Source organism: Poecile atricapillus, chromosome 8 (genome assembly GCF_030490865.1).
Source record: "Poecile atricapillus isolate bPoeAtr1 chromosome 8, bPoeAtr1.hap1, whole genome shotgun sequence".
NCBI classification, from domain to species: domain Eukaryota; kingdom Metazoa; phylum Chordata; class Aves; order Passeriformes; family Paridae; genus Poecile; species Poecile atricapillus.
This window is the reverse complement of record NC_081256.1, coordinates 25,598,293-25,625,887: the sequence shown is the minus strand read 5'-3', so window position 1 is coordinate 25,625,887 and position 27,595 is coordinate 25,598,293. Positions and strand designations below refer to the sequence as shown.

At 43.0% G+C, this 27,595-nt stretch overlaps 1 protein-coding gene across 1 annotated transcript in view; it reads right to left on the bottom strand.

The window, feature by feature from the left end:
- Positions 1-14,652: 14,652 nt before the first annotated feature.
- Positions 14,653-27,595, bottom strand: part of IFT80 (intraflagellar transport 80) — a 28,351-nt gene continuing 15,408 nt past the window's right edge. The window contains exons 9-20 of the mRNA XM_058844238.1: positions 25,926-26,105; positions 24,613-24,731; positions 24,079-24,153; positions 23,476-23,639; positions 22,871-22,935; positions 22,300-22,435; positions 21,825-21,972; positions 21,256-21,427; positions 19,519-19,608; positions 19,252-19,424; positions 18,085-18,208; positions 14,653-15,759 (exon numbers count right to left, since the gene is read on the bottom strand). Of these exons, the coding sequence (XP_058700221.1) occupies positions 15,646-15,759; positions 18,085-18,208; positions 19,252-19,424; positions 19,519-19,608; positions 21,256-21,427; positions 21,825-21,972; positions 22,300-22,435; positions 22,871-22,935; positions 23,476-23,639; positions 24,079-24,153; positions 24,613-24,731; positions 25,926-26,105 (1,560 nt within the window). The 3' untranslated portion in view covers positions 14,653-15,645. The remainder of the gene's footprint in view (positions 15,760-18,084; positions 18,209-19,251; positions 19,425-19,518; positions 19,609-21,255; positions 21,428-21,824; positions 21,973-22,299; positions 22,436-22,870; positions 22,936-23,475; positions 23,640-24,078; positions 24,154-24,612; positions 24,732-25,925; positions 26,106-27,595) is intronic.

Here is a 27,595-nt window from a genome sequence, read left to right as displayed (position 1 = left end):
GCCCCCCTCGTTCTCGCCCCTCGGAACTCGGGTGTCCATCCCACCCTCCCTCGGTGTGGCTGCGGATACAGCCGGTATCATTCATAAAAACCGAGATAATATTCATATCCTGGGTGTTAGCTGTTAGGATATTTGTATTCTACATGCGAATTCGATGGTTCTAAAATCCCAGAATGGTTTGGGTGGGAAAGGACCTTAAAGCTCATCTCCTTCCAGAGACAATTTCCATGGATCAAGGAATCCAACCTGGCCTTGGACACGTCAGGATCTGCCTCCTGCTGGCAGAGCTGTTTAGGGGGAAAAAAAAAATAAATTAAATTTTAAAAACCAGCCCAAACCTGCCTCACATTCAGGTATTTTTATTTATTTATTTTAGAAAAAAAAAAAAAAAAAGGGAATAAAAAGAGAATTAAAGCCTCTTAACCAGAAGTATTTTGATGCTCCTGGAGCATGTCAGCAATGGGATAAATCCCACCTGTCCCCACCCCTCCAGCATCCCTGCAATCCCTGGCTGAGGGGAATTCTAGAGCTCCAAACAAGGAAACCTCACAGCCCTTCCCAACTCCTCCAGGGCTGGAAACATCCAAAGTCACCGGGGTCTGTGCCCAGAGAAGCCCTTGGAAAGAGTTCAGATGGGTGCTTTGGGGGTATTTCTCTTATTCCAAGAGCTGATCCAGCCCCAATCCTCAGCTCAGGCTCCCTGGGGTGCAGGTGTGCTCTGAGGTGACCTTTTTGTGTTTGCCCAGGAGCAAAAATGAAAATAATCTCCATAAACAAATGTAAGTGTTTGAGCAAACACGGGCTCAGAGAGCTGCTCCAGGCACCTTCCAAGAGCTCAGGTCGCCGCTCCTGGAAATATTCTGGATTGTGAGCGACCTCAGTTCTGCCCCTCGCCCCAAATTCCAGCTCTTTGGAGCCCCAGGACATTGAACAGTTGTGGAAAATCCATATTCCAGGAAACTCCAACACAGAGCTCACAGGAACGGGCTGCCACGGCTGGGCTGCAAAGGGGAGGTGGAAAACTGATGGAAACCCCACAAAATGAACCAAATTCTAATGGGAAACCCTGGAAAAGTGACTTTGGGCAGGGATGGAAGTGCCAGCGAAGGAAATTCCCTGTAAACAACCAGGCACCAGCAAATCCAGCCCGGAACAAACTGAAGGAAGTGGGAAAAGTTCATGGCACAAAGACAGTTGAGAGTGTAAATAATCAGCCACAATGGAGAGTAAATGAGGAAAGGGAAGCAAAGACAAGGAGGGGAAGGTGGGGGTGATGCAGAGGAGCTGAACCAGCATTTTCCAGCTTTTCCAGAGGTGCCCAGGCCCGAGGATGATGCAATAAAAATCCCAGCGCTGAGGATCCACAGGGACAGCCCCAGCCCTGTGTTTGCTGCTGGTGGAGTCCTGGCAGCTCAGCCCAAACCTCTCCAAATCCCAGTTTTCCTCTGAGATTTGATTTTTTTTTATTCACCCCCAGCAAAAATTGACCCAGTTTACATCAACAACCCTTCCCAGTTTAACTGGAGCCTCGTGGTGCTGAGGGATTCAGTTTCTCAGGACATAAATCAGCTTTTGTTTTTGTTTTTGACAACGGGGACAGATTTAAGGCGCAGCTTTGCTGACACTTGATAAACTGGGATTTTCTGTGGCAAAGGAAACTGGGCCAGGTCCTTGCAGGCAGCTCCCAGGGGAATTCCTGCTGCTCCCCCGGGATCTGCCAGCCCTGGGCCCCTGGCCAAGCTGGGCTGAGGTGCCTCAGGGTGCCAGACATTTGTCACCTAAAAATCGGGCTCTGATAAAAAGCCAGAGTGCTTTCAGCCTCCCACAACCCCTCTGGTTTGGCAGGTCCATCCCCTCAGCCTCACATTCATCCCAGTTTTAAAAATGGGGATAAAACATAGAGATCCAGAGCCTGAAACAAATATGTGGAGGGCAGCAGGAAGGAGGTGAGCAGAGACATCTCTTCCTTCTCCGCTGGTGGATTGGATCTGCATTTTCCAGAGGATTTTCAGCACAGAAGTTCATTGCATTTCTCCCTTTTCTTTCTTCTTCGTTTTCTTCCTCTTCTTCCTCCTTCTTCCTTCCTCTTCTTTCTCTTTTCCTCCTTCTTCTCCCTCCTTTTCTTTGAATCTTCTTTTCTTCCTCCTTCTTCTTCTTCTGTTAATCTTCTTCTCTCCTCCTTCTCCTTCTCCTTCTCCTTCTCCTTCTCCTTCTCCTTCTCCTTCTCCTTCTCCTTCTCCTTCTCCTTCTCCTTCTCCTTCTCCTTCTCCTTCTCCTTCTCCTTCTCCTTCTCCTTCTTCTTCTCCTTCTCCTTCTCCTTCTCCTTCTCCTTCTCCTTCTCCTTCTCCTTCTCCTTCTCCTTCTCCTTCTCCTTCTCCTTCTCCTTCTCCTTCTCCTTCTCCTTCTCCTTCTCCTTCTCCTTCTTCTCCTTCTCCTTCTCCTTCTCCTTCTTCCTGCTACTACTGCTGTTACTGTTATTATTTTTATTATTACTACTTACAGCAGGCTATCCATTCCCTTTTGGGGTATTATTTGAGCAATTAATGCATTTACCAGATCACTAAACAGAAAATAAGAAAGAGGCACTAAAAGATGGTTGTAAACTCCTGGAATTTCCACTTTTCTGGTGCTGGCTATTTCTCTTTTCTCCCGAGGGTGGGAAGGGTTTGCAGTGCTCAGATGTTGGAGCTGTGGGGATGCTCATTCCAAGAGCAGCCATGGACTGAGTCCTGCAGGAATCCCTGAGGGTTCCAGCCTGGGAATGAGGGCAGGGATTGTCTGCTCAGCACAAACCCTTTTGTCAGGAAATGGAGATTTTTTCATTTCAGCCACAACTGAAGCCCAGTGAGCGCTTTGCCCTCAGCTGAGGGACGGAATTAACGCTCCTGTTTATCCTGAGAGAGAATCCTGAAGTCGTAAATCACTTTTCAGAAAATCACTGTGTACTTCAGGTTGGAAAAGCCTTTTAAGATCATCCATTCCAACCATCCCCAGCTCTGCCAAGGCCACCCTGGCCATGTCCCCGAGTGCCACATGCCCAGGGCTTCAAACCCCTCCAGGGATGGCTGGAGCCCTGTCCTGGGCAGCTGTGCCAGGCTGGACACCCCTTTCCAGAGGGAATTCTCCCAATATCCAACCTGAACTTTCTCTTGTGCAGCTCGAGGCTGTTCCCTCTCCTCCTGTCGCATTCCCCGGGATAAGATCCCAAACCCGGCTGTCCCCTCCTGGCAGGGAGCTGTGCAGAGCCAGAAATTCCCCCTGATCCCCCTTTTCTCCAGGCTGAGCCCCTTTCCCAGCCCCATTCCCTTCCCTGGCCACGCTCCAGCCCCTTGTGAGGAGCCCAGGGCTGGAGGAGCCCCAGCCGGGGGACAGGGACACGGTGGCATGGCTGGATTTGGGATAAACAGCAGGAATGTTGTGTGAATCCCGGGATCCCGGCTGCTCCTGCATCCCCAACCCTTTCAGAGGCCACTTTTTCCCAGTCCCACCAGTATCCGGTGATGGTTCCTCGCCAGAATCCACAGGGATCTGCTCCAGAGCCGCCTGCAGATGGCAACAGCATCCCATCCCCGCGCTGCTCTCCCGGGATTCCTGCGGGCTCCCTCCGGCTCCTGGAAACACCGATAAATAATGTTATTCTTAATAATGAAACCAAAATAATGACCTAAAATAATATCAAATAAATAATGTTATTCTTAATAATGAAACCAAAATAATGACCCATAATAATATCAAATAAATAATGTTATTCTTAACAATGAAACCAAAATAATGACCCATAATAATATCAAATAAATAATGTTATTCTTAATAATGAAACCAAAATAATGACCCAAAATAATATTAAATAAATAATGTTATTCTTAATAATGAAACCAAAATAATGACCCAAAATAATAGCAAATAACGAAGTGATGTTGTAAGAATAAAAAAGAATCGAATCACAAAATAATAATAATAATAAAAAAGTGGTTTGTTGGGATGGTTGATTCTGGAGGAGTTGGTGCATGTAAATTTGGAATGTGGGGCTTTTTTATCCCATCCCAAATTCCCAGTGGGTTCAGGAGCCCCCTCTGGTCTTGCTGCTTCATCCCTCGGGCAGGTCCAGCACGGGATGGGATAAGGCAGGAAGAGCTGCCTGTGGAAAATGCAGTTTTTATTTAGTTCCCAGCTCTTTCTTTTGCCATTACAGCAGATTTAAACTGCCAGAGGGCAGGGTTAGATGGGATATCGGGGAGAAATTCCTTCCTGTGAGGGTCGGGAGCCCCTGGCAGAGCTTTCCCAGAGAAGCTGTGAATTTTTTTATTGTTTTTGGTGTTTGGGGGTACAGCAGGTCACGAGAACTTTGGGGGAAAGTAAAAATGAAAGGAGAAATGGAGTTGTAGCTTCAGATACTCATTAGGCTGCTCATTAAAATACAGATTTTACTCTATATAATTTATATATATCATGATAAATATATACACGTTTATCCTATGTGGGTTGCAAAAGTGATGGTCAGAAAATCAACATTTCCCCTCCAAATGACAGCCAGGGACCCCCAGGGGAGGGGACACACCACAGCCACAACAAATATCCCTGATTTTAGCAGCAAAACCACAACCCTGATGGCCAGGGATGCATCCCAATGCATCCTGGAATTATGGAATTCCTGATTCCATAATTGTGCCAAATAAACTCGAGCTGGGTTTGAATTGAACCACACAGGATTTTATCTGCCTCTGGAACTGGGAGCATCCCCCCTGGAGCAGCACTGGAATAATTCCAAACATCCAACATCCCCTTTGGGCTGAAAGAGCCAAAATTGTGTCACTGCAGCTCCTGCTGCACAGAAATGGGGGACAGCCTGGCTCTGGTGATTTTTGCTGGATATTCACTGTTTTTACCCCATTCTGCTCCAGGCTGGGACATCCTGGAGCTCCAGAAGGTGACAGGAATTGCAGGAGCCACCAAATATTCTGTTGTAACTCACTGAGCGGCACAGGGAGGGAGGAGGATGCTCTGGTGGATCAGAGCTCAGAATCACTGCAGATTATTTATTATTTGCTATTTTTTGGTGGTTTTGGTTGATTTGTGTGGAACAGGAAGGTCTGAGGCCATCACTCACCCCCAACCCCTTCCCCTCCCGTGCCTGAGCTCAGCATCCCCAGCCTGGGGGACCCTGAACCTCAGAGCCACCCCCAGGGAGCTCTTCCCTGCCTCCCATCCCGATTTCCAGCGTTAAATGTCACCGAGTGAAACCCAGCCCGAGCAGGAAGCCGGGGCTGGACACGGCAGATCTGCTCTTGGGGCTTGACAGGAGCCACCCACCTCATTTTCCAGCAGGGAATATTTGCCCTTCTCCAGCCATCCCACCAGTTTGTGCTGCCCAAAAGGGACACAGCAGCATCCAGCAGGATCCCCAAGGCCTGGGATGGATCCAGGGGGGGCCATTCCAGAGCTTTTCCTTGTTTTCCACGCCGCCTCCAAGGCTGACACGGTTGTTTAAGGAGAGTAAAAATAGCAGGGTCAAAGCTCTCCTGCCCCCTCATCATCCCCTCCTTGCGTCTGCATCTTTCCCTGAGGATGCTTCCCTGTGGAACACACAGCCCTGTGCCCTCCTCTCTCCTGGAAAAATAGCTGGAAAGGTTTTCTCCCTTTTTAAAAAAGGTTTTCTCCCTTTTAAAAAAATATTTTCTCCTTTCCCCCCCCTTTTTTAACAGCCTTTAGCGGCCTCAGTTGGGGGTGTTGGATTTTCTCTGGCTGCAGCCTGTTGCACAGGGAATCCAGGGAATTCAGGGTCCTGTGGACAAACTGGGGTGGGAAATGTCCTGTTTGGTAAGGAATAAAATCTCTTCAGAAGGAAGGGGAGAAGGAGAGGGAAATGGGAAATGGGAAAGGGGAAAGGGGAAATGGGAAATGGGAAAGGGGAAATGGGAAAGGGGAAAGGGGAAATGGGAAATGGGAAATGGGAAATGGGAAAGGGGAAATGGGAAATGGGAAAGGGGAAATGGGGAAATGGGAAATGGGAAATGGGAAATGGGAAAGGGGAAAGGGGAAATGGGGAAATGGGAAATGGGAAAGGGGAAATGGGAAATGGGAAATGGGAAAGGGGAAATGGGAAATGGGAAAGGGGAAATGGGAAATGGGAAATGGGAAATGGGAAAGGGGAAATGGGAAATGGGAAAGGGGAAATGGGGAAATGGGAAAGGGGAAATGGGAAATGGGAAAGGGGAAATGGGGAAATGGGAAATGGGAAATGGGAAATGGGAAAGGGGAAAGGGGAAATGGGAAAGGGGAAATGGGAAACTCCCTGCCTGGGCATTGCCCCATTCTTTTGACCCCCACAAAAACTGGGATCCCTGAAATTCCTGGGACATGTGGGGTGGCAGGGAAGCAGCTGGGCTGCAGGCAGGAAAACTGGGATTACCTGGCAGGGAAGCAGCTGGGCTGAGCCAAGGTGAGCTCCTCAAAAACTGGGATTACCTGGAATTCCTGGTGGAATGGCAGGGAAGCAGCTAAAGTGAGCTCCTCAAAAACTGGGATTACCTGGAATTCCTGGTGGAATGGCAGGGAAGCAGTTGGGCTGCAGGCAGGAAAACTGGGATTACCTGGAATTCCTGGTGGAATGGCAGGGAAGCAGCTGGGCTGCAGGCAGGAAAACTGGGATTACCTGGAATTCCTGGTGGAATGGCAGGGAAGCAGCTGGGCTGCAGGCAGGATGATCCCTCCTGGAATCCTGGAGCTGGCAGAGCATCCCGGGCTGTGTCACACGAATCCTTTCACCTCTCGCTGCTCCGGGATGCTCCAGGGCAGCCGGGGCGGGATCATCCCGCTGGGAATTGCTGCTCCTGACTCATGCGATTCGTGTGGGAGAGCAGCAGGGATGGGAAAGAATCCGCTGCTATATTTAACCACAAATAATAGGAAGAGGTTGAGTTTTTGGGCTGAGTTGTAAATAACAGCGGGGTGAAATCACGGCAGAAATCCACGGCTGGATCGCGGCAGCCTCTGGAGAACCGGAATGACTAACAAGGAAAAACGCTGCTCCCTGGAAAACACAAAGAATTTCAAAATGAGAAAGGTTTTGGTTATTCCAGAGGGACACGGGGATCCTTCCAGCTGTGACAAATTGTCCTTCAGTGCCTTTGAGGATATTTCAGTGTTTCTGTGGCAGCTGCTCCCACCCAGCCCTGGGTGGGATCTCCCCCCTGGATCCCAGAGGGATTCCATATGGATGGGGTGGGATCGAGGCTTCATCCTGGAATCACTTTTAGGAGTTAAGATCATTTGATTCAAAGGAAAAACAGCAAATCATCCCTTATAGGAAGAGATGCTCATTATTTGTAACTCTAAAAGCCTCTGCCAAAGTCATTGCATGAGTGGGAGCCTTTCCATGGAGTCAAGGGATAAAAATCCTAATTATGAGGAATTATTGCAAAGGGAAAACCAGTCCAAGCCAATCTTTCTAAAGCTTCTGTGTAGCAGAAGGAATAAAAAAGAGTATTTTAAGTGTCACACAAGAGCTGGAAGCCTGAAAACCCATTGATATCAACATCATTGCCCTGATATCTCCACCTTTTATTTATTGGAGAAAACTGTGTTAAAGAAATAAATATTTTATGCATTAAATAGAGAAATAGATACAGAACAGATAGCAATGAATAAATTTTATTTATTTATTCAATTGGACTGATTTATTACAGAAAGCACATTTCATTTCTGAAATGTTTCACCCAAACTTGTGAACAGCTTGGGAAGGAATCAGAGTTGTCCAGGAGGGTTTCAGCCTCTCTCTCTCACTTTCCCTGGTTTTTAAACAGTTCAACAGCAAATATTTGCTGGCAGAGGAGATTTCTGAGCTGTGAGGTAATGGCTGGTGGAGTTGTTTTACATTTGCAGAGTCATCTCCTCGGGTTTGGGGCCTTATTGCAGTTACAGATGTGCTGGAGCAAGGGGAGGCACTGGAGATCAGCTTTGGGGTTTAATTCCAGCTCTCCCTGAGCCCTGCTGATGGCTGGGCTTCCTTTGGAGCTTCTCTGGGAGTTTTTACAGGAATATTAAACATTATTTTGTTCTATTCAGAACGATTTAAGGATTATTTTGGCCTTGGAGGAGGTTCCCACCAGGCTGTATTTGATTATCATGGAATCCTGGAATGGTTTGGGTGGGAAGGAACCTTAAAGCTCATCCCATTCCACCTCCACCATCCCAGGGTGCTCCAACCTGGCCTTGGACACTTCCAGGGATGTGGCAGCCACAGATTTTCTGTCCAACCTCCAGTGCAGCAGTGATTTGCTCCTTAATTCCTGTCAAAAACCTCAATTATCACAAGGTTTGAATCAACCAGATATTAAAATATCATTGAAGCTGAGAGTGCTGAACCTGTTCCTATCAGCATCCAAAGCTGTGCTTCCCTCCATCAATCCATGGGATTTTTCCAGCTACCAAACACGTGAGGCTTTCAGAGTCTTCCCAAAAAAACAAACCTCAGGTCATCACGATTTTTTTCCTGAGTAGTTTCCCCATATTTGGGGGGAAAAACACATCAAAGGGAATTCAGATGTGAAGCATCACTGTGCCAAGAGCATTTTTATGGAGCAGATTCCCGTGGGTAAGAGTTTGGAGCTCCCCAAATGGCAATTTGGGGACAATGACACCATCAAATGGTTGTTTTGCTGTGTCAGCCCTTTGGCAGCACACCTGAAAGGTCTGGGAGTCCTGGAGCCTTAATGATCCTGCTGCTCCAAAGGGATCGATGGGTTTCTGCAGGGGTCATTTGCAGGATCAATAGTTGTCCATCCCCTGCAAAACTGGAGAAAATCCACTTGAAAGCTCCTTCCCAGCACCAGCGCGGCGGCTCCGGATTTTACCTGACTCCAGGGAGTCTCAAAGTGGCTTTCCTACAGATTTTGGGATGGGGCAGGCAGGATGTGGTCACTATTGATGAGTTTATTCCTGTTCACGTCTCCTGGTCCTGCCCCAGTGCTCTGCTGTGCTTGGGAGGCACAGAAATTCCAGGTTGGATGGAGCTGGGAGCAACCTGCTCTAGTGGAAGTTGTCCCTGCCTGTGGAATCCTGATGGAATCAAAGATCCCTGCCTGCCACCACACTCCCACTCTCCACAGATTTCCAAAATGCAGCAGCTGAGCCAGCTGCACCTCCCCAAATCCCCCAAAACCCACAGAGCCCCTACACCCACAGCCACCCCAGGATGAATCCCCTTGCCTCAATTCCTCCTGAGCCTGTATTTTTCCAAGTATTTCCTCCTGATTCCTGCATTTTTCCAAGCCAGGCATGGGGCTGAGGGAGCTGGGGCTGCTGCAGAACAGGAATTCCTATTCCTTCTTGTGCCCTGCTCACTCCAGCCAGTTTTCCTTGTCCGATGGGATGAGGAGCTGCTCCCGAGCCACTGCTGCAGGCTGAGCACCAAATCCCAGCTCACAGAACACAGGGCCAGGCAAAACGTTGGTTTTAACGAGTTATCAACAGGCTTTAATATTTCATGGAGCTCTGAGGGAGTCCCAGCTGATCAGAAATGCTGTTAAAAGGCTGAGCTCTATTAACAGCCGGGCAGCTTTCACCAGGCGCCTGCTGTTTACTCCCAATTTGCCATCAAAACACCACATCAGTTCTTGTCAGGTCTGGAGGGAATGTGGCCCCCAGAGCTGGAGCTGGAGCTGGCGCTGAGCATCCCAAATCCTGCTGGCCACGGGCAGGGATGAGCCCCCAGAGCAAAGGGTCCCCAAAGTCCCCCCTGTGTGAGGAGCAGCTCCTAAAGCAGCTGGGGCTGCACCCGCTGCTGGCACCTCCTGTCCTCATCTCCCAGCTCCTGCCCCCTTCTGCAGGGAGAAATGTTCCCAAAATGAGGAAACAGATGCAGAATAAACCCCTGAAATCCTGAAAGAAACAGCAGTTTCTCCTTGTTTGCCAGAAGCCCAGCACCACCACCACCTCCTTCCTCAAACTCGTATCACAGCTGAGATTCTTCCCCTCATTTTTGTCCCTGAGCACTCCAGAATGTGTCATTAAATACATTATAACCCCAAACTGGGGCTGACAGCAGGGGGGTGGCTCGCAGCTATCAGCAGTGAAATCATCACCAGTAAACAGGACAAAGGAAACAGATTTACCCCACGAGACGCTCACGTAGGTGGGTCAGCAGCTGCCTATCAGATTTGGCAGGGTCACCTTAGAGGAAACCAAGCAGAAAAGGTCTTGGTCAGCTTTTGCCATGTTTGATGTTAGTCAGTTTTTCCATGATGAGAGCTCCCTCTCCTCTCTCCCTTCTGCTGGAGTTTTGCAATGAAGCTGAAGGTGAGCAGCAAACCACACATCTGAGGGACTGTGCTCATGGCTTGGGACACCCCTGGGTGACACAGGGACCTGTGAAATCTGCATGGCAGGAATAAAACCCAACAAAGAGAGAAGGCAGAAGGTCTCAGTGTGCCTGCACAGGGCCCCAGTCTGTCAGTGCCTGCTCTGACACTGCTGGAGCTCCCATTTTTAAGCTGCAAAGTCAGTGCTGGGCTCTGCACCTTGAGTTGCTCAGGGCTCAGGTGTCACCCTGATGTCCTTGGCTCCTGCTCATCCCTGCACCTTTGGGTTCATCCCTCATGCTCAGGTATTGCTCATCCCCACATCCTTAAGTGCTGCACATCCCTGTGGCCTTGGATTCTGCTGCTCCCTGAATCCTCAGGTTCTCTCTCCCATCCTTGGGTACCGCTCATCCCCCGATGCTGGGCTCCTGCTGCTCCCTGCACCCCCGGTCCCCACACTCGGGTTATCCCTGTCGGGGCTGAGCCACGACTGCTGCCGGGGCCATCCCGCCGCTGACCCCTCTCCCCAGGCCGCTCCTGGCCTCGTGCCCGGCCCCATTAGGCGGTGAACGGCGGCCAAATGCTCCCATCAATATTTGATGCGTCCCGAAGCGCTCCGGGCGCGGATAAAGCGCGGCGCTGCGGGAGCGCACCGAGGCGCTCAGCGGGGATGGCGGGCGGCCGGAGCCCGGGGCCGTGCGGCCGGGACGGCTGCGTTGGTCCGGGGGTGGCGGCCGGTTCGGGGGCGGTGTCGGCTCCCCCGTGGGTGCCGAGGGCTCGCTGGCTGGCTCGGAGGCTGGCGGCGCTGCTGGTGCTGCTGGCGCTGCTGGCCGCGGGCTGTGCGCTCCGCCGCCGCGCCTGCCCCGCGCCCCGCCGGCCGCGACCCCCGGCCCGCCGCACCCCGCCCGCAGCCCCGGGCCCCGGGGGCACCGCCGGGCCCCCGGCAGCGGAGATGGGCGTGCGGCTGCCGAACCTGCCCAGCTACGAGGAGGTGAAACACCTGCCCAGCTACGAGGAGGCGCAGCGCTGCCCGCCCGCGGAACGCGGCGGGGATGCGGGGATGCGGGGCTGAGCCCCCCCGGCTGCGCTCCCGCGGGCACCGCTCTGATGGAGCATCCTCATCCTCATCCTCATCCTCAGGACCCTCGGGAGACACAGCGGACAGCCCCAGGGTGGCCCAGGAGGGATGCGACGCCAGGAACCAGCAGCGTTCTTTGGTGGGACACTGGAGATTCCCGGGAATGCTCCTCTCAGCACGGTGATCTGCTGGATCTGCAAAGGGACCTGCCAGGGACACTGGAGATCCCCGGGAATGCTCCTGGACACCTGGCTCTGTGAAGGGACACTGGGGATCCCCGGGAATGCTCCTGGACACCTGGCTCTGTGAAGGGACACTGGGGATTCCCGGGAATGCTCCTGGACACCTGGCTCTGTGAAGGGACACTGGAGATTCCCGGGAATGCTCCTGGACACCTGGCTCTGTGAAGGGACACTGGAGATTCCCGGGAATGCTCCTGGACACCTGGCTCTGTGAAGGGACACTGGGGATCCCCGGGAATGCTCCTGGACACCTGGCTCTGTGAAGGGACACTGGAGATCCCCGGGAATGCTCCTGGACACCTGGCTCTGTGAAGGGACACTGGGGATTCCCGGGAATGCTCCTGGACACCTGGCTCTGTGAAGGGACACTGGGGATTCCAGGGAATGCTCCTGGACACCTGGCTCTGTGAAGGGACACTGGGGATCCCCGGGAATGCTCCTGGACACCTGGCTCTGTGAAGGGACACTGGGGATCCCCGGGAATGCTCCTGGACACCTGGCTCTGTGAAGGGACACTGGGGATCCCCGGGAATGCTCCTGGACACCTGGCTCTGTGAAGGGACACTGGGGATTCCCGGGAATGCTCCTGGACACCTGGCTCTGTGAAGGGACACTGGAGATCCCCGGGAATGCTCCTGGACACCTGGCTGTGAAGGGATGTGTGGAATTCGGCGGAGGGATGGCACACGCTGCCTGGAGCCGCTGGAATGGTTCCCGGAGCCCAGCCCTGGAAGGTGACTCGGGGACCAAAGCCAGGACACGGAGGGATGGGAAGAGCATTCCCAGCTGCTCCCAGCTGGGCTCGTATCCCTCGGGAATTTTGGGATTGCTCGGCTGTGGGACTTTGGACACGACTGGGTGATCCTCACCCCCACAGGGAGCTTTGGGACAGCCAGAGCTGGCTGTGCCCCCTGGCCTGGGCAGCAGGGGAAGGAGGGAACCTCTCCAAAACCTGCAAATGAAATATCAGCGTCTCCTGCTCTAAGGGAATATAAATAAATGTCACAGCTCCTGCCCAGAGCAGGGAGATCTCCCAGGAACAAAACAATTCCCAGGAGAGGCAGAAACCTCCTCCAGCCCCAGCGCAGCCCTGAGCGAGCCGGGAGCGCCTCCCTCACTCCTCAATTCTCCTGCACCATCAGCCGAGCTCAGCCCAGCTCTCCTGGCTCTGGAACTGCTCGGTGACCAAAACTTTCATTAAATACCTTTATTTCTCCTTTCCTAGCTTGGCTTTAGCAGCTGGAGCTGAGGATGTGCTCAGTGCAGGAGCAGCAGCCACGAGCACCTCCCTGTCTCTCCTCTCAAGGTGTCTCTAATGGCAAAGACAACCTGCAGGTTTATTTAAAATACAGATTAGAGCTTTTAAAAAGGGCAGGGCTCCCACTAGCACGGTCATTTCTTTAGAGGAAGGAAAATTCTTGTAGACCCTTCATGAGAAACCCAGAAATAATTAAATATTTTGGTTTTTGTACAAGGAAAAAAACCTTGTACAAAAACCATCCCTCTCTCTCCCTGGAGGTACCAGCCCATCCTATTTCCCCAAACTTTTACAGCAGGGCAAAGGCACCTGAATTAAAATGAAAAGGTTAAATTGGACATTTTATAGCACCCTGATTTGATTTGGATCAACAAAAATAAACTTTGGTAATTGAGATTCTCAATTCATAAATTGAGAATCTCAATTTATGAATTTTTTTCTCCCTGGCTCTTCCCCATCCTCTGCAGAGCAATGTAACATCTCTGAAAATAAAGAAATGGAGGTCTTAAAATGAATATATTTAATAAAAAAAAGTGGAAAAAACTATTTCAAAGACATACCTATAACATCAAAAATAATAAATTGCTTCTCTCTAACTCCCCCCCCCATCTGTAGGTGATGTAAACTTTGTATTTATACAAATATCTATTAAAATTTCAGAATAAAATTTTAGAAAGCTTCAAGCTTTTCTGGTTTTGTTCATTTATAATTTTGACTATTTTGAAGTGAATAAGGCAATAATCACTGGTGTTTCTGCAGGAAATGGTTCCACATGATCTGTAAAATCAAATTTTCATGTCAGATGATTCAAACCTTCCTCCTGTTCCAGGAGGGCAAAATCCCACAGATAAATCCAGATTTCAAAGTTTTATTGCCTTAAAAACCAGTAAACAAAAAGGTATTTTTAATTTTTCCTCTGAACCATTACAAATATGCAGCAGGTTTTGAAACACCCACCTGAGCTTTTTGCTTTTACCTCACTTGAGGATTTTATTTTTCACCTGAAGGTTTGTTTTTCAAATTTTTATCCCTTTTTATCAGATTCAAGAGATCCTTTAAATCAGAGAGGATTTACTGTGGCCAAGGATAAATGAAGTGAATGAACTCAACTCTCACCCTGCAATGGCAAAATTTGGGTTATTTTTGATTATTGATCCATCACAGCAGCACCTAAACAACCGAATTTTAATCATGTTAATTAATCTCTGTTTCTTAAATTGGTTTATGATGGTTTAAATCAAGCAGGAAGTAATTAAATAAGAGGTAATTCTTTTTAAAAGAGGGTTTTTTAAATAATTTCTCATTCTGGGCAATAATGTAACCAAAATGTACCTGAAACATCTGTATCCTTCTGCTGTTTATTTTTACTTAATACTGAAAATAGCTGAAAACAGGTGAAAATACAATGCAAAACTTTGAAAACCCCAGAAAAACCAGCTCAAAAATTCCCTTGGCATGGATGGATGGAATTCCAATCCCAAAAATCCCAATGCCAGAGAAGCCACACAGGAACATTTTCCCCTGAGAATATCCTGAAATGTAAATTTCATACCCAGGGTCATAACTGTATTTAGAACCTGGTGAAAACAAGGAATGGAAGTGCTTTTCCAAAATATTTTGCTTTGTTTTCTATTTAACACCAGGATGCTCAGGACTGGATGTGTGTGATAAAAAAATGGAATTAAACACCTCTCCCATCCCCTCCAAATGTAATTAAAACACCCCAAATATCCTTTTTTTTAGCACTCAAGTGGAGATCCCCACATGCAGCAGCTCTCAGAAACATTAAAAACCTCCACTTTTATTTGGTTTTATTAAGAAATTTATGAAATGTGCAAGATTTACAAATTTGCTGCATGTACAGATATTTTACATTTTGCTGGTAACATTTGAAAGATACATAATAAACCTTGTCAATGCTGAATAAGCTGCTGATATATTTATATAAATGAAGAGAATGCAGCCAGTTTTGGGTGTGAAACAAAGAAAAACTTATCTATATGAAATAACATTAATAAAAAAAATATATTTACAAATCAAGTGCTTTTGGTAGAAAAAAAATACATGAAATATTCTCTCATCTTAAATATTCTTGTCAATTTTACACATCAGATGCTACAAATGCTTTTTCTAATTTCCAACCACCTTGAAAGCACATTCCAAAGTATTTTAAATAACAAAAAAAATTCATTTTACTGCTGAGTGTTTTTCTCAGTGATAAACCTGAGTTGGTGAAATTATCTGAAATCATCAAATCATCTATTAAAGAACTCATTGGTACATCCTAACAAATATGAATTCCCACAACTGTGAGGGAAATATTTCTACTTTAGAGGCTCAAGTTCCTTTTTTTAATTGCATTTTCAGCCCTTCCAGTTCGCTAAATTTGTTTTAGGGCAATTAAAAAAAAACTGGAGAGGTCCCTGAGGTTGCAGAAATAACCAAACTTCTTAATTTGGGGCTTAAATTGTGATTTCAGTAGACACAACTCAGGTTAAAGAATATTAATGGCAATAAAAATTTAAAATCACCAAGAGAGGAACAGTTAATTGCCTTTTTTTCTCGTGTATGTAGCCATCACTGGCACCAGAATATAAACCCAGCTCAAAATGAAATAATTCATCTTCTGTGTCACTCAAGGATTCAAATCTACAGAAATTCTCACTCCTGTGGCCCACAGAATATTTGCTGTGGCTTTTTTTTATTATTTTTTACAAGAAGCCAGTACCAAATATCGAAGCAGCACTTTGAAGGTGCCCAAAATGTGAATTATTGCTGCACAGTCACGCTGCTCCTCACTGCAGCACTGGCTGCTGCTCGTTCTCTTTCTTTAGCAATTTCCATCTCTATTTTGGCTTTGATTTTATTCCAATCCACTTCCAGCTGTAAGAAGAGAAAAAAATTAAACACACAGAGCTCAACATCAGAGAGAGACAGGTCAGTTATTCAGTATAAAAATATAATTATGAAGTGTTGAGTACCCAAACTCACAAAAGATATGAAGGCACAGCTGAGCTTTAACTGAACTTCCTTTAAAATAAACCAAGCCTGAGATAAAAATAAAATAATAGTAATAAATAAAATTAACCAAGCCTTTGTGTCTGGCAATAAAACATAAAAATAACCTGTTTCTAATTCAATATGACGACATCAGTGTCCTGTTACTGAAAATTTAGCCCTGCATCATTAATTTAGGAGTGGTGTCTCCTCCAAGGAAGCTGATAGCATATTAAACCAGTTATCTGCTCCAACAGAAATCCAATTCCTGCTTGGAATGGCCCTTCCACATCGATAAATGTTTTAGTTTTAACCTTGGCATTTCTCCAGCTGAAGAGAAATTGGCATTTTCTGGCTGTGTTTAGTGGCAGTGAAACCTCAGGCAATACACACAGCACAATATCACAGCACAAAGCAGGGTAGGAAAGTTGTTTCTTCCCCAAAAAAAATGCTTGACAAGGAAAAGAAAAAATGGATCATGGTACATTTGATGACCCTAAAAAACATCCAGAAATGTCATTGTGCAGTTCAGTTTATTGCTGGAGAATTAATGCTGTCAAAAGGTGGGACGGGGGAAGAATTTCAAGGGCTGTACAGGGAATTTTAGTCTGTAATTAAGTAATGGGATAACTGGGGAGATTCTCCAAGAGGAAAAGTGAAATTAAATACCCACATTCTCAGGTGAAAATATAATGATAATGATAATAATAATAATAATATATTATTATAATAACACCTCTGCTCTAGAGGTATTGACTGGGTCCAGGATTCCCAGGATATGTGTTAGGTATTAAGAACCTGATATGTAAAATAAGCACAATTTTAGATCCTGCCTGGCTGCAGAAAATAAAGGAAAAAACTCCTTATTTAAACCTGAAGAGGTTTTAGGTTGTGAGAGGGAAATGGAGACTCTTTTAAATCCCTGAGAAGGAACTGCAGCACAAAATCTTGCTTTTCTTTTAAATTTCTTTCTGATTTTTCTTTATGAGTCTGACAGGTTGCATGAAGAATTTAATTACAGCTTAAAATTCACATTATGTGGATCCCTCCTAGTCTCAGATCCAACAAAGATCTCCAGCACCTGGATGTGGAAAAGGACTTTTTTCCCTCCAGAAATCTCCTGAGTGAGACCCAAATTTCAAGACTGAGCAGCTGAAAAATCATCCTGCTCACACCTCGTCACTGCCAGGGTGGAATTCCTGAGGAATCCTGGTGGAATCTACAGCTTTCTCCAGGATTTTAAGAAAATCAGGATTATCTCCAATGTTTATCAGAAGCATCAGGGAATTTAGGTGATTTTTGCTCTGTAATGGCTTTTACAGAACACACACTTCCTGCACAGGAGCTGGAAAAGCTGCAGGATAAAAATGCTTGGAATCTGTGCTTTAATTTTCCCTATTTTCCAGATAAATTACTCTGGAATGGTTCATTAGGGGCTGAGTTTTGTTTAGAAAATAAGAATCCTTAAAAGTGCTAAAAGCTAATGACTTCCATTAGAAAGCCAGCTTTATTCCAAGTGTCCAATGAAAGGATGTGAATTCCCAGCTCAGCTGCTCCCTGATCCATCAGCTGCAGTGGATAAAAGGATTTCACACAAAGGAAAGATCTCTTTCCATCATTTCTCCCTCAGAATTCTGAGGAATAAGGAAGGGAAAAGCAGGAAGGCTGCTCAGTGGAATTGTGCCTCTCCTGAGGGAAATGTGTGGAAATATTCCAGTGGAATCCAAGATCCACCTTCTGAACTTCAGGGTGTGCCCTCAGGATCTGTGAAATGCTAATAAATTGATTTACTGGTGATGCAGAGGGTTTCCAATAAATGTATATTGATCTGTTTATCATATTTATCAGAATGGCTTGCAGTTCATAAATATCCAGATTCCTTCCAGGTTTGTTACTGTTTCTATCCATAAAATGCCACAAAAATGTTGAACTATTGGAGATTCTCATTGAACCATGGTGAAGTTTAGCTCCCTGTTTATAGAAAACAACTGTGCCTTCACTTGTGTGATCTTTACCAGCTATTAAATATATTAATGTCATGAATCTTCAAATAAAACCCAAAATGCCCAGCTCTTCCTGGCCAAGCAGCCCAATATTAGGCCAAAAATGGTAAAAATTCCCCATTTCTGTTCACATTTGAAGCACAGAAGGAAAACAGAGGTGCAAACTCATCCCACCCTCCCAGCAGGAACAACCCTGAGGGACACTTACACCTTCTGCATATTGCAAAAACCTTTGGTTGGTTTCTTTTTTCCCAAAATCTTCCAAGAATTTCTGTCTGTAAGCCAGGACCGTGTCCACGTGTGTCCTGTGCTTCACTGCCAGATCCAGGGCTCTGGAATAAAGCAGGAATGGGTTGGGGAAATGCTCTGGCACCACCACAATCACCAAGGTTTTGCAGAAATTCTGAGGGAGAGGGCAGAGATCCCAAATCCAATTCCACATTAGGATCAGCAGGTTAAAATACCCAATTATTTTGGGTATAATTATTCCCACTGAATCACTTCATCACATCCATAATTTCACCCCATTTCAAGGAAATGCAGAATATTTTAGTCTAGCACAAAACTAAAAATGTTTAATAACTTTTTTCTAGTCAGAAATAGGTTCTGAACAAGCATAATACACATTTATGATAAACTGTATGTAATATTTATAAATACTGTATAGATGGAAAAGATCAGGCACTGGATTAATTAAATTCATTACTCACACTTGGTTTCTTCTCAATGACTTAAGAACACTGATATTTGATATACAGAGATTTTTTTAGATGATAGAATAAAAGAATATTCTTTTCCTAATATTCAGCTTGAACCTCCCCTGACACAGCTTCATAAAAAACCAAAATTACAGATTTCTGGGGGAAAATCAACCTTTTGCCTGAATATATGAATAGAACAGCAGAGAAATCAGGAGGAAACAACTCAGAGGATTCTGTCAGAAAGCGTGGGGGTTTTGTTTAAAGGAGAAATTCCTCCTTTGTTTTCTCAGCCTTAATTCACATTTTCTCCACCTACACAATTGCTGGGAGTCTGAGTAGCCACAGTTTTATTTTTAGCAACAAGACATTTTAAAAGCAGCCCAAATTCCACAGCCAGTCTGGGGCATCACCGAGGGCTCCCTCAGTGCTAGCAGTGATGAAAAAGCAAAATGTTATTTCAAAATGCTTCCAGGAATATTTTGGGCTTTTATCACCAAATATTTGTATTTTTAAGATATGACACAAAAAAGCTGGGTTTTTTGGTTACTGTCAGGCTATAATTTAATTTGGTTTTTTGAAGTTGTGGGTGATTAAAAGATAAAAAACGAAGTCAGCAATAAAACAACTGATGGAAATAATTAGGGAAACGTATTTTAGGGGGAAAAAAACCCTACCTTTCCCAGTTGTAAAGATTAATGTTGACTTGGATAGCTTGGTAAACCAGGCCTGACTGAAGCAGGAGGGTTTCAGCCTCCTGGGTGTTCCCACTGAAGAGCAGCATGTGAGCCAGCCTGGATTCCTTGGATGGCAGATCCTTGATGGAATTGATGTACTGGACTTTGTCAATCTGCTCAGGAGGAGGACAGCAAGGAAATTAATTAATCAACCTGGTTTTGGATTTAATTTGGATTATATTCTGTTTTCTAATTGCATTTGCTTACCTCGCCAATGGCTGCATAGGCAATTTCAGCTGTGGTCATGTCCTTGCTGGCCACTGCCATGGCAGCCAAACAAGCCCACAGGGTCTGGTCCTGAAATTCAAAATAAAAACAACTTGTCAACCTTCAGATGTTTATTAGCATGCTGCAAATGCCTCCTCAAAGCAACTACACAAGGCCTGAAAATGATGTGTAATATTATGTTTATCTGTGTGGCATTTATGGCACTGTGTGGTCTGAGTCTTGCATCAGGAAATTATTCATTATTCCTCAGAACTAGGAATTAGAAAATCTTAATGGTAATAAATAATATTACACCTTGTTACTATTATTAATATGTGTTAGTATTTTATTATTAATATTATTATATTATTTATTACATATTATTATTTATTTGTCATTTATTATTATTTTTAGTGTATTATTTTATTGTTTCTGTGAGGGTTTTTTGGGGTATTTTAACCATGAACTCAGAATCTAGGAAGACCCTAAATGACATTTTGATGGATTTTCAAGTGATAACATGATGACAAAGACACACTAATAAACCATATTTTAATATAGTATAAGCTACCACATCTAAAACTCTATTCAGACAGGAAAAATGAAATTTTGGACTTGCTAGTCCAGGAATTAAGGAGGTTTTAATGTTGAGTGTGTTCAATAACAAATCTGGCAATAAAGACTTAGCAGTGTGAAGGTTTTCAGGAGGATCACTCTTGACTGAAATCTGAATTAACAGCTGCACTGAGGATGCTCTAAACACATTCCTGTATTTCCTGACTGACTTTTCCATCACTCAGGACAAAGCCTCCTGCAGGAAACCCAGAATTTGGGAAAATTCAGATTGTTCAGAGAATCAAATGCTCCTAAAATCTTTGTCACATTCTCTTCCCACTTCCCTTTTATTTAGAAAATCAGGTGATAAAATGCTGAAAGCTCAGCCTGAACTTATCCAGGAGATGAAATTCCCAGGAATTGCTCCTTGATGGATCGAAGTTGGTTTTTGTTGCTTTTTTTCCTCTCAGAAACGTGAACCATTTTGTTATTCCTGATTGGAAATACTTTTTACTCTGCCAAAATTGAAATATCCTGACTTGGATGCTTAAATCAGGTGATGTGGACACTGCAAATAAAGATTCTCTTACAATTAACTCTAATTATACAACCCAAATTATCTGGATGTGCATTAATTTAATAATTGGCTACACAAATATCTGAAATACACATTTAAGGTCATGACAAGTGCTAAACTTTTCAAGGAATAAATGGGAAGGAAGGTTTGAAGGGATTTTGTTGTTTCAAAAACTACCACACTCACCTCATCTGTTGCTGTTGTCTAAATAAATACAAAAGAAAGCAATGGAAAAGGGAAAAAAATAAAAAGAAGTGAAATAAAATATGGAAATTAACAGGTAATTGTGGAAATGTCACTTTTAATTGGTTATGTTAAGGCCCAGACCTGAAAATTTAAGTTCAGAACTGAATTCTGTGAGCACCTGTGTTCAATCCAGCTGGATTCCGGTGTGACTAAAAATAAGAATTATTATTTATCACAGAAGTTATGGAGTTATCATGTTATGGAATTAAGAAAACCACATCATTTTCCATGAAATGAGTGACAAAGCAGGCTGGGAACAAACCACAACATTTGATATGGAGAGATCACTATTAAAAACCACTTAAAACAATAAATATTCCACGGAATGGCATCTGAATATTCCCAAAAATCAGCTTTACCTTGACAAATCGGCAGAGCCTGACCCCATCCTCCCACCTGGAGGTGCTGATGTAGTCGTGGAGAATGGCAGGGTAAGGGGAGATGTGCAGGTGCACCAGGGACCCATCTGCTCTCCTAATTGTCACCTGATTTCCTACAAAACTCACAATCTGGGGGTTTTTGCTGAATTCACTGTGTGGAGAAAGAAAAAAAAAAATTTATTTGTTTTTATGAGAAAGAATTTCAGATCAGTTGTCACCTCCTATTTTGCTATTTTTCATTTCTGACGTAATCCAAACAAATATTTTCTGTTTGTTTTTTACAAAACATGAGGTAATATTTTATGAGAAAGAATTCCAGTTCTGCTTTTACCTCAAGGTGCTGCTCTCCTTTCAAACCCTGAATCCTCATTTCAACCCTAAACTTCATAATTTTCCTTACAAAACCCTTTTTCCTCGTTTCCCAATCAAGAAACAGGTAAATTTTTAAAAGTTGCAAGGCCAGCTTTTACTTCTCCTGACCACAATTTGTTAAGACAGGAGGGAAATAATTAAAATAAATCATATTTGGATTAAAAAGGATTTCTTACCTGGCATCTTTTTCATAAAGGGTTTTTGGGAGAAGATCTTTATCCACATAAACAGTGTTGGGATAATACCAGACTGTGAGCCTGGAATCCTGAATCCCACAGAGGATGTTGGAGGTGTCATTCCAGGCCAAACTCTGCACCATTGTCCCTTCATTTAGAGACAATAAATAATTAGAAATAAATAAAACATTTCCAGAAGAAGCTTATAAATAAAGGGAATTCTAATAGGGTGGTTATTCAGCATTTTTAGTTGCTTTTCTAAGGTTTTAACCCCAAATTTGTAATATTTTAAAAGCTGCTTTGCATGGAAGTGATAGAAAAATTATCAGATTTCAGATAAAGTTTCATATAAATGCCTCACTTTATTTAAAAATTCAATTTCACTGCTAATTAAACAAAATGTTGTCTCTTGTATTAAATAAAAATTTATTTCCCTCACAGCATCTTCCCAAACATCCATTTGAATTCTTCTCACCTATCTTGACAATCTTCTGCTCTTTCCCAAACCTTTTCACAGAGGTGATGAAAAGATCTCTGTTCTTATCAATAAAAGCTATTTTTCTCTCACTTGTCAGTCCTTTCTGGTCCAAAGCAATCTCCACAATCTCTGTCTGAAAAGATAAAAGAGAATTTTTATTTTTATATTGGATTTTTATATTGGATCTGATTTTTATTTTGGAGCTTTTATATTTGGACATTCAAACTGATTTTTTTTCCTAAAAACAAGACACAAAATTCTTTGATAAACTGGGTTGGAAAAACACATTGTGTGAGATTTCTCAGTGGAATAAATCATTCCATGGGGCTAGAATTAAGATTATTTCAAAGTCCTTTCCAACCCAACCCATTGCATGATTCTGTGATTCTATAAATTGAATTTAATGAAGATTAAAACAATTCTGAAGACAACACTAAAAGTCAGCTGAAAAGCTCCTTTCTATTAAGATTTTAAAACCTTTAATGGGTTTTTAGTCCCATTATTGAGGAAAACCATTAGTGGTTCTTAATTTCTGAGTAAAATAAAGACATTAAAGCCTTCACTTTACCTTGTGGGTCAGATGTTTTCCATCACCCAGTGGCTTCCCAGATAAAGCTTCAAATATGTAGATAACTGAAGGGAAAGAATTATATGGTTTATTAATGAAAAGCACAAGTTCTTAATGGATTTTTCCAGTGATTCCATTCTTTTTTTTTTAGTGTAATTTAGTGCAACCGGATAAAACATTCTGTGTGAGCTTTCCCAGTGATTTTCACACGGTGGTGAGAAAAAAATCTTATAAAAAACTGAATTTTCACTTCCTACTCCTATTTTTCATTTCCTATCTCAAATGGGGCTTTACAGAAAATGACACCAAATTGTGATACAAATCTGCACCTGGAATTTAAATAAATCCACATTTCCAATATCAGATTTACTCCATCTTAACCCACAATTTAATGAATGAAAATGTTTAGGAAGAGAGAAAATTGAAAAATCCCACCAGGGAGTAAAAACTTAAGTATTTTCTGTAAATATTCCATGGATCAACTGGAAATTCAGAGCCAGACCATTCTCTTGAAGTTTTTAAATTAATTTTAAGCAAGACCCATAACCTGAATTAATTTTTATAATAAATATATGTATTTTTATCCTAAATAAAACAGAATTTACCTTTCTCATCAGCTTTGTCCTTCACTGCCAGGGTGTCATTGCTCAGGGACACTGTCTTGGCATTTAAAATGTCTGTTCTCATGCCTGGATATTTTGGAGAGGAAATTAATCTGCCTTCATAGGAATATAAATAAAGTCCTCCACCATCCACAAGAAGAAAATGCCTAAGAAAAAAAAAACAAACAATCCAACAACAAAGAATTAAATCACTAAATCATATTTAAAAATGGTATTTTCAACAATGGGAAGGTCATTGTTTAATATCCTGCAACTGTTCTTCCAGTTTCCATCAGTCCTATGCTTTAAATTTTCAAGATATTCTGCAAGTTTTGTATGGAAAAGTTTGGTTTTAATGTATTATCCTTTCCCAGGAGAAACATTTATTATGTGAAATATTTACCATTTTATCTGGGTATATTTTGTTTATTTCTCATATCTCAATTTGAGCTTATTTTGTTATATATAGATATAGATATATACACATATATAATAAGCATAGTTATTTATAATATATATAATTAATTGATTAATTTATTTATTAATTAATTTAATAGCTATATTTTGTTCATAATGAGCATAAGAAGAATTTAAGAAGCCAGGTACCTTTCTGCTTGGAGAATCAAACTCACAGTTCCTTCCTTCAGGTCAAAAATCAATGGAGTGTTCCAGTTCTTTGTCCTGCAAATATAAAAAAATCAGCATTAAAATCGCTAATTTCCACATTATTTCAAACACAAAGTTGCATTCAGCAAGCAAAATACACATTTTTCACCATCAAATATTCCTAAAAAGGAGGTTTTCCAACTTCAGACAGCATTTAGGAAGCCAAGGAACACAGATAAACACAAAATCTGATGGAATGACAATTTTGCATTCATTGTTTCATCCCTTCCCACCAGCAGCAGCTGCCCCAGGAGCCTTAAAACCAGCAAAATTATATTGATATAGACTATTTTATTTTAAAAATGTTTTTAAAACATTCCTGACTCTTTTAGAGTGATCTGTACCAGTGTTCACTGAACAGATATTCTACTGAATGTCTCAATTAATTAAAAATAAATTAATGATTGTGCTTCCAATCAAGTTTCTGCCACTCTTTTCCAAAGAACCAGAGCAAGAGGAATTTGCTTTACTCACGAGAACACATAACACTGCAGGGAAGTGGAAACCACCAAATATCCATAATTCAGGGAGGCTTTAATGACCCTGTCCCGGAATTCCAACAAATCCACGGCATCGTTGATGACATTGTAAACCTGAGCAAAGGGAAAGGATCATAGAATTAAAATTAATTAATGAAATATTCCTGTTGAGGAAATAATTTGAGATGGAGGAGGTCTGAAAATTCCCATTTTAAGACTGTTCAGTTGTTGATTATTTGAATATTTGAAATAAACGTGGCAATGTTTATTTTATTGTTATTTAAATAAATGTCAAAGTTATTTTATTTAAATAAACACTTCATCCAAACATCTCACTGGGATGATGATGCTGCAGAGCTCTGGAATTTGAGTGATTCCACACTGAGAAGCACAGGAAATTCAGGAGATGGGCTGGGTGAGCAGGTTGTGGTTTTATTATTCTGCTTAAAATTTGCTCAAGAAAATCAGAATTTGCCTCAAATCAACACAGATTTTTCACCTCAGAGATTTTATGGAGCTAAAAATCCAAGGGGGGACCTTAAACCAAAAAATATCCTGTTTTTTTTTGTGGGGTTTTGGGGTTTTTTTGGAAGATGTCACCCTTCTGAGGGCGGTAACTTCCTTCTGCTGTTCTCCATTATGCACCAATTGCAAAACAACGACTGACCTCAGTTATTCCAAGAGCCTAAAAAGCATTTCCAAGGATATGTTAATTGCTATGCCCACCACAGCATCACTAATTAACTTTGCCATTGTAATACTCAGGAAAAAAAATCCATCTGCAAGTTTTTTTGGTAGGACTTTCCTACAAAATATATAGGAATAAAATCACTGTAAAATACCGAAAATTAAAAATGAGTCAGGGTTAGCTACACTTCCTCACTCTCTGCATATTCAAAAAGAGAATTCAAATCCCAAGGAGATCATTCCCAAGTCCATCTGGTACGAGTCGATGTCTGGGAATGAGGGAAAAAATTGGGAATTTTGAGCTGATGTGCGCTGTGTGTTCCCAGACACTGACTCACAGCATCCCACCCACGGCCCCAAACCCAAATCCAGCTCTTCCCAAATCCAAACCCAATATGAAAAGAAAAAAAAAACCCAAACATTTAATGGTTTAATTAGGAATTTAGGATGCTGAAAAGCCCAAATGTGTAATTTGAAAAATGTGGAAGGATGGAAATCTTTATTATCCCAGAGAACGAAAGTTGTGAGTCAATGTCTGGGAACACAAATTCAATTCAAAATTCCCATTTTGCATTAAAACAAGCTTTGTGAGCAGGCTGCCCAGCTCTGAGGTGATTTTACCTTCATGGTTCTTCTCTTCATTAAGGTAATTTGGAAGTTTTTCCACTCCCAGTGTTGTTCCACCACGTGGGCAAAGATGACCTGGCCATTTCCACACGCTCCGGCCAGCTGGGTGCCATCGATGGACCAGGAAATGGCAAAAATGCTGCCAGTGTTGGGCTTCTCCAGGGAATAAGACCACTGGAAAAAAATAAAAATCATCATTTCAGTTACTCTGTATTTTTTTAGAAGTCATTTATTGTCATAAATAGGTTTGCAGGGTTGGGGTTTCTCAAGGAGCGACAATAAAATGAAGTTTTTGTTGCATTGGGGTTGGATGTTTAAGTCAGACTCTGGGGAAAAAAAAGGGGGAAAGCATCAGGTAAAGCAGAAATTAAAAATGTACAATGCTTGAAGTACATCAGGCATCAGTTTTGTACTCATAACTTATTCCAAGTGTGTTCTCATTCATAAATCCAGGGAATCACTACATAAAATTAAGGTGCTTAAGAAATAATTGCATTTCCTCCACTCTGTTACTGTCCAAGTGAAGGATTAATTAAAAATTTCCTCCAGTAAAGACCTTAATTCTTAATTCCCTCAGCCTTATCATGAGACTCCTCTGAAATTTAGATCCTTATTAATAAATTCTTGTCAAAAATTTGAATTTTCAGACCAAGATCCTTTGTTGAATTTCCTGCATATCAGGAACACAAACCATTCTGAATCTTCAAACAGATGTTTCCCTGAAAATGGATGACAAATAAAAATTAAATAACCTTTTCTAGGGAATTTCAGGAAGATATTGAAGCAGATTTTGAAACAAGAGGCAAATCTCAATTATTTCCTCTTCATGTAATAGAATATTAAAAAAAAAAAAATAGTAATTGAAGAACTATCTGAATATTCAAATATATTTGAAGTCTTAAAGAGCAAATCAATAATAAAAATCATGTGATTAAAGTTAAATGTAAACATTGGATTGACTTTTGGATACATGAAATTATCCCAAAAGGGGCACAGCTGGAAGAAAATCCTCACCTGATGCTTCCAACACATTTCATAATCTGATTACTTCTGCAGGGCATAAAATCCCAAAAACCCAAGTATTTGTATGATTTAGATGGAAGGAAATCACAAAAATTCCAGTAAAACAGGTGTTGGACTTAAAAGGTTCAGCAGGAAGGAAATTCCATTGGGTGAAATCCAACCCCAGTTGGAATTTGGGAATTCTGAGTGGAATTAAAGCTCTTTTTTTACACACCAGGGTGAGTTAAAGGCGATGCTGGCACTGCCTGAATTTCCAGTTTCAAGCTTTGATTTTAAGGCTTCACCTTCCTCATCATCCCCTGTCTGTGTGAGCTGCACTTGGGAAAGAAATTCCCATTTTTGAATTGCAAGGAAGGAAATTCCCATTTTTTTTTGAATTGCAAGGAAGGAAATTCCCATTTTTTTTTTCATTTGCAAGGAAGGAAATTCCCCTTTTTTTTTGAATTGCAAGGTAGGAAATTCCCATTTTTGACCAGTCCATAAGTGCTCCTCTGCCTGGCCAGGATGAATTCAGCCCCAAACACTCTGCAGTAATTAACCCCAATAATTAAAGCCTGCCTCCAGCCCTGGAACCCCCATCCCAGATGTTTTTCCCAGCTGGAATCTGTCTGGGAACACTTTGAAGGAGTTGTTTCAAGCTG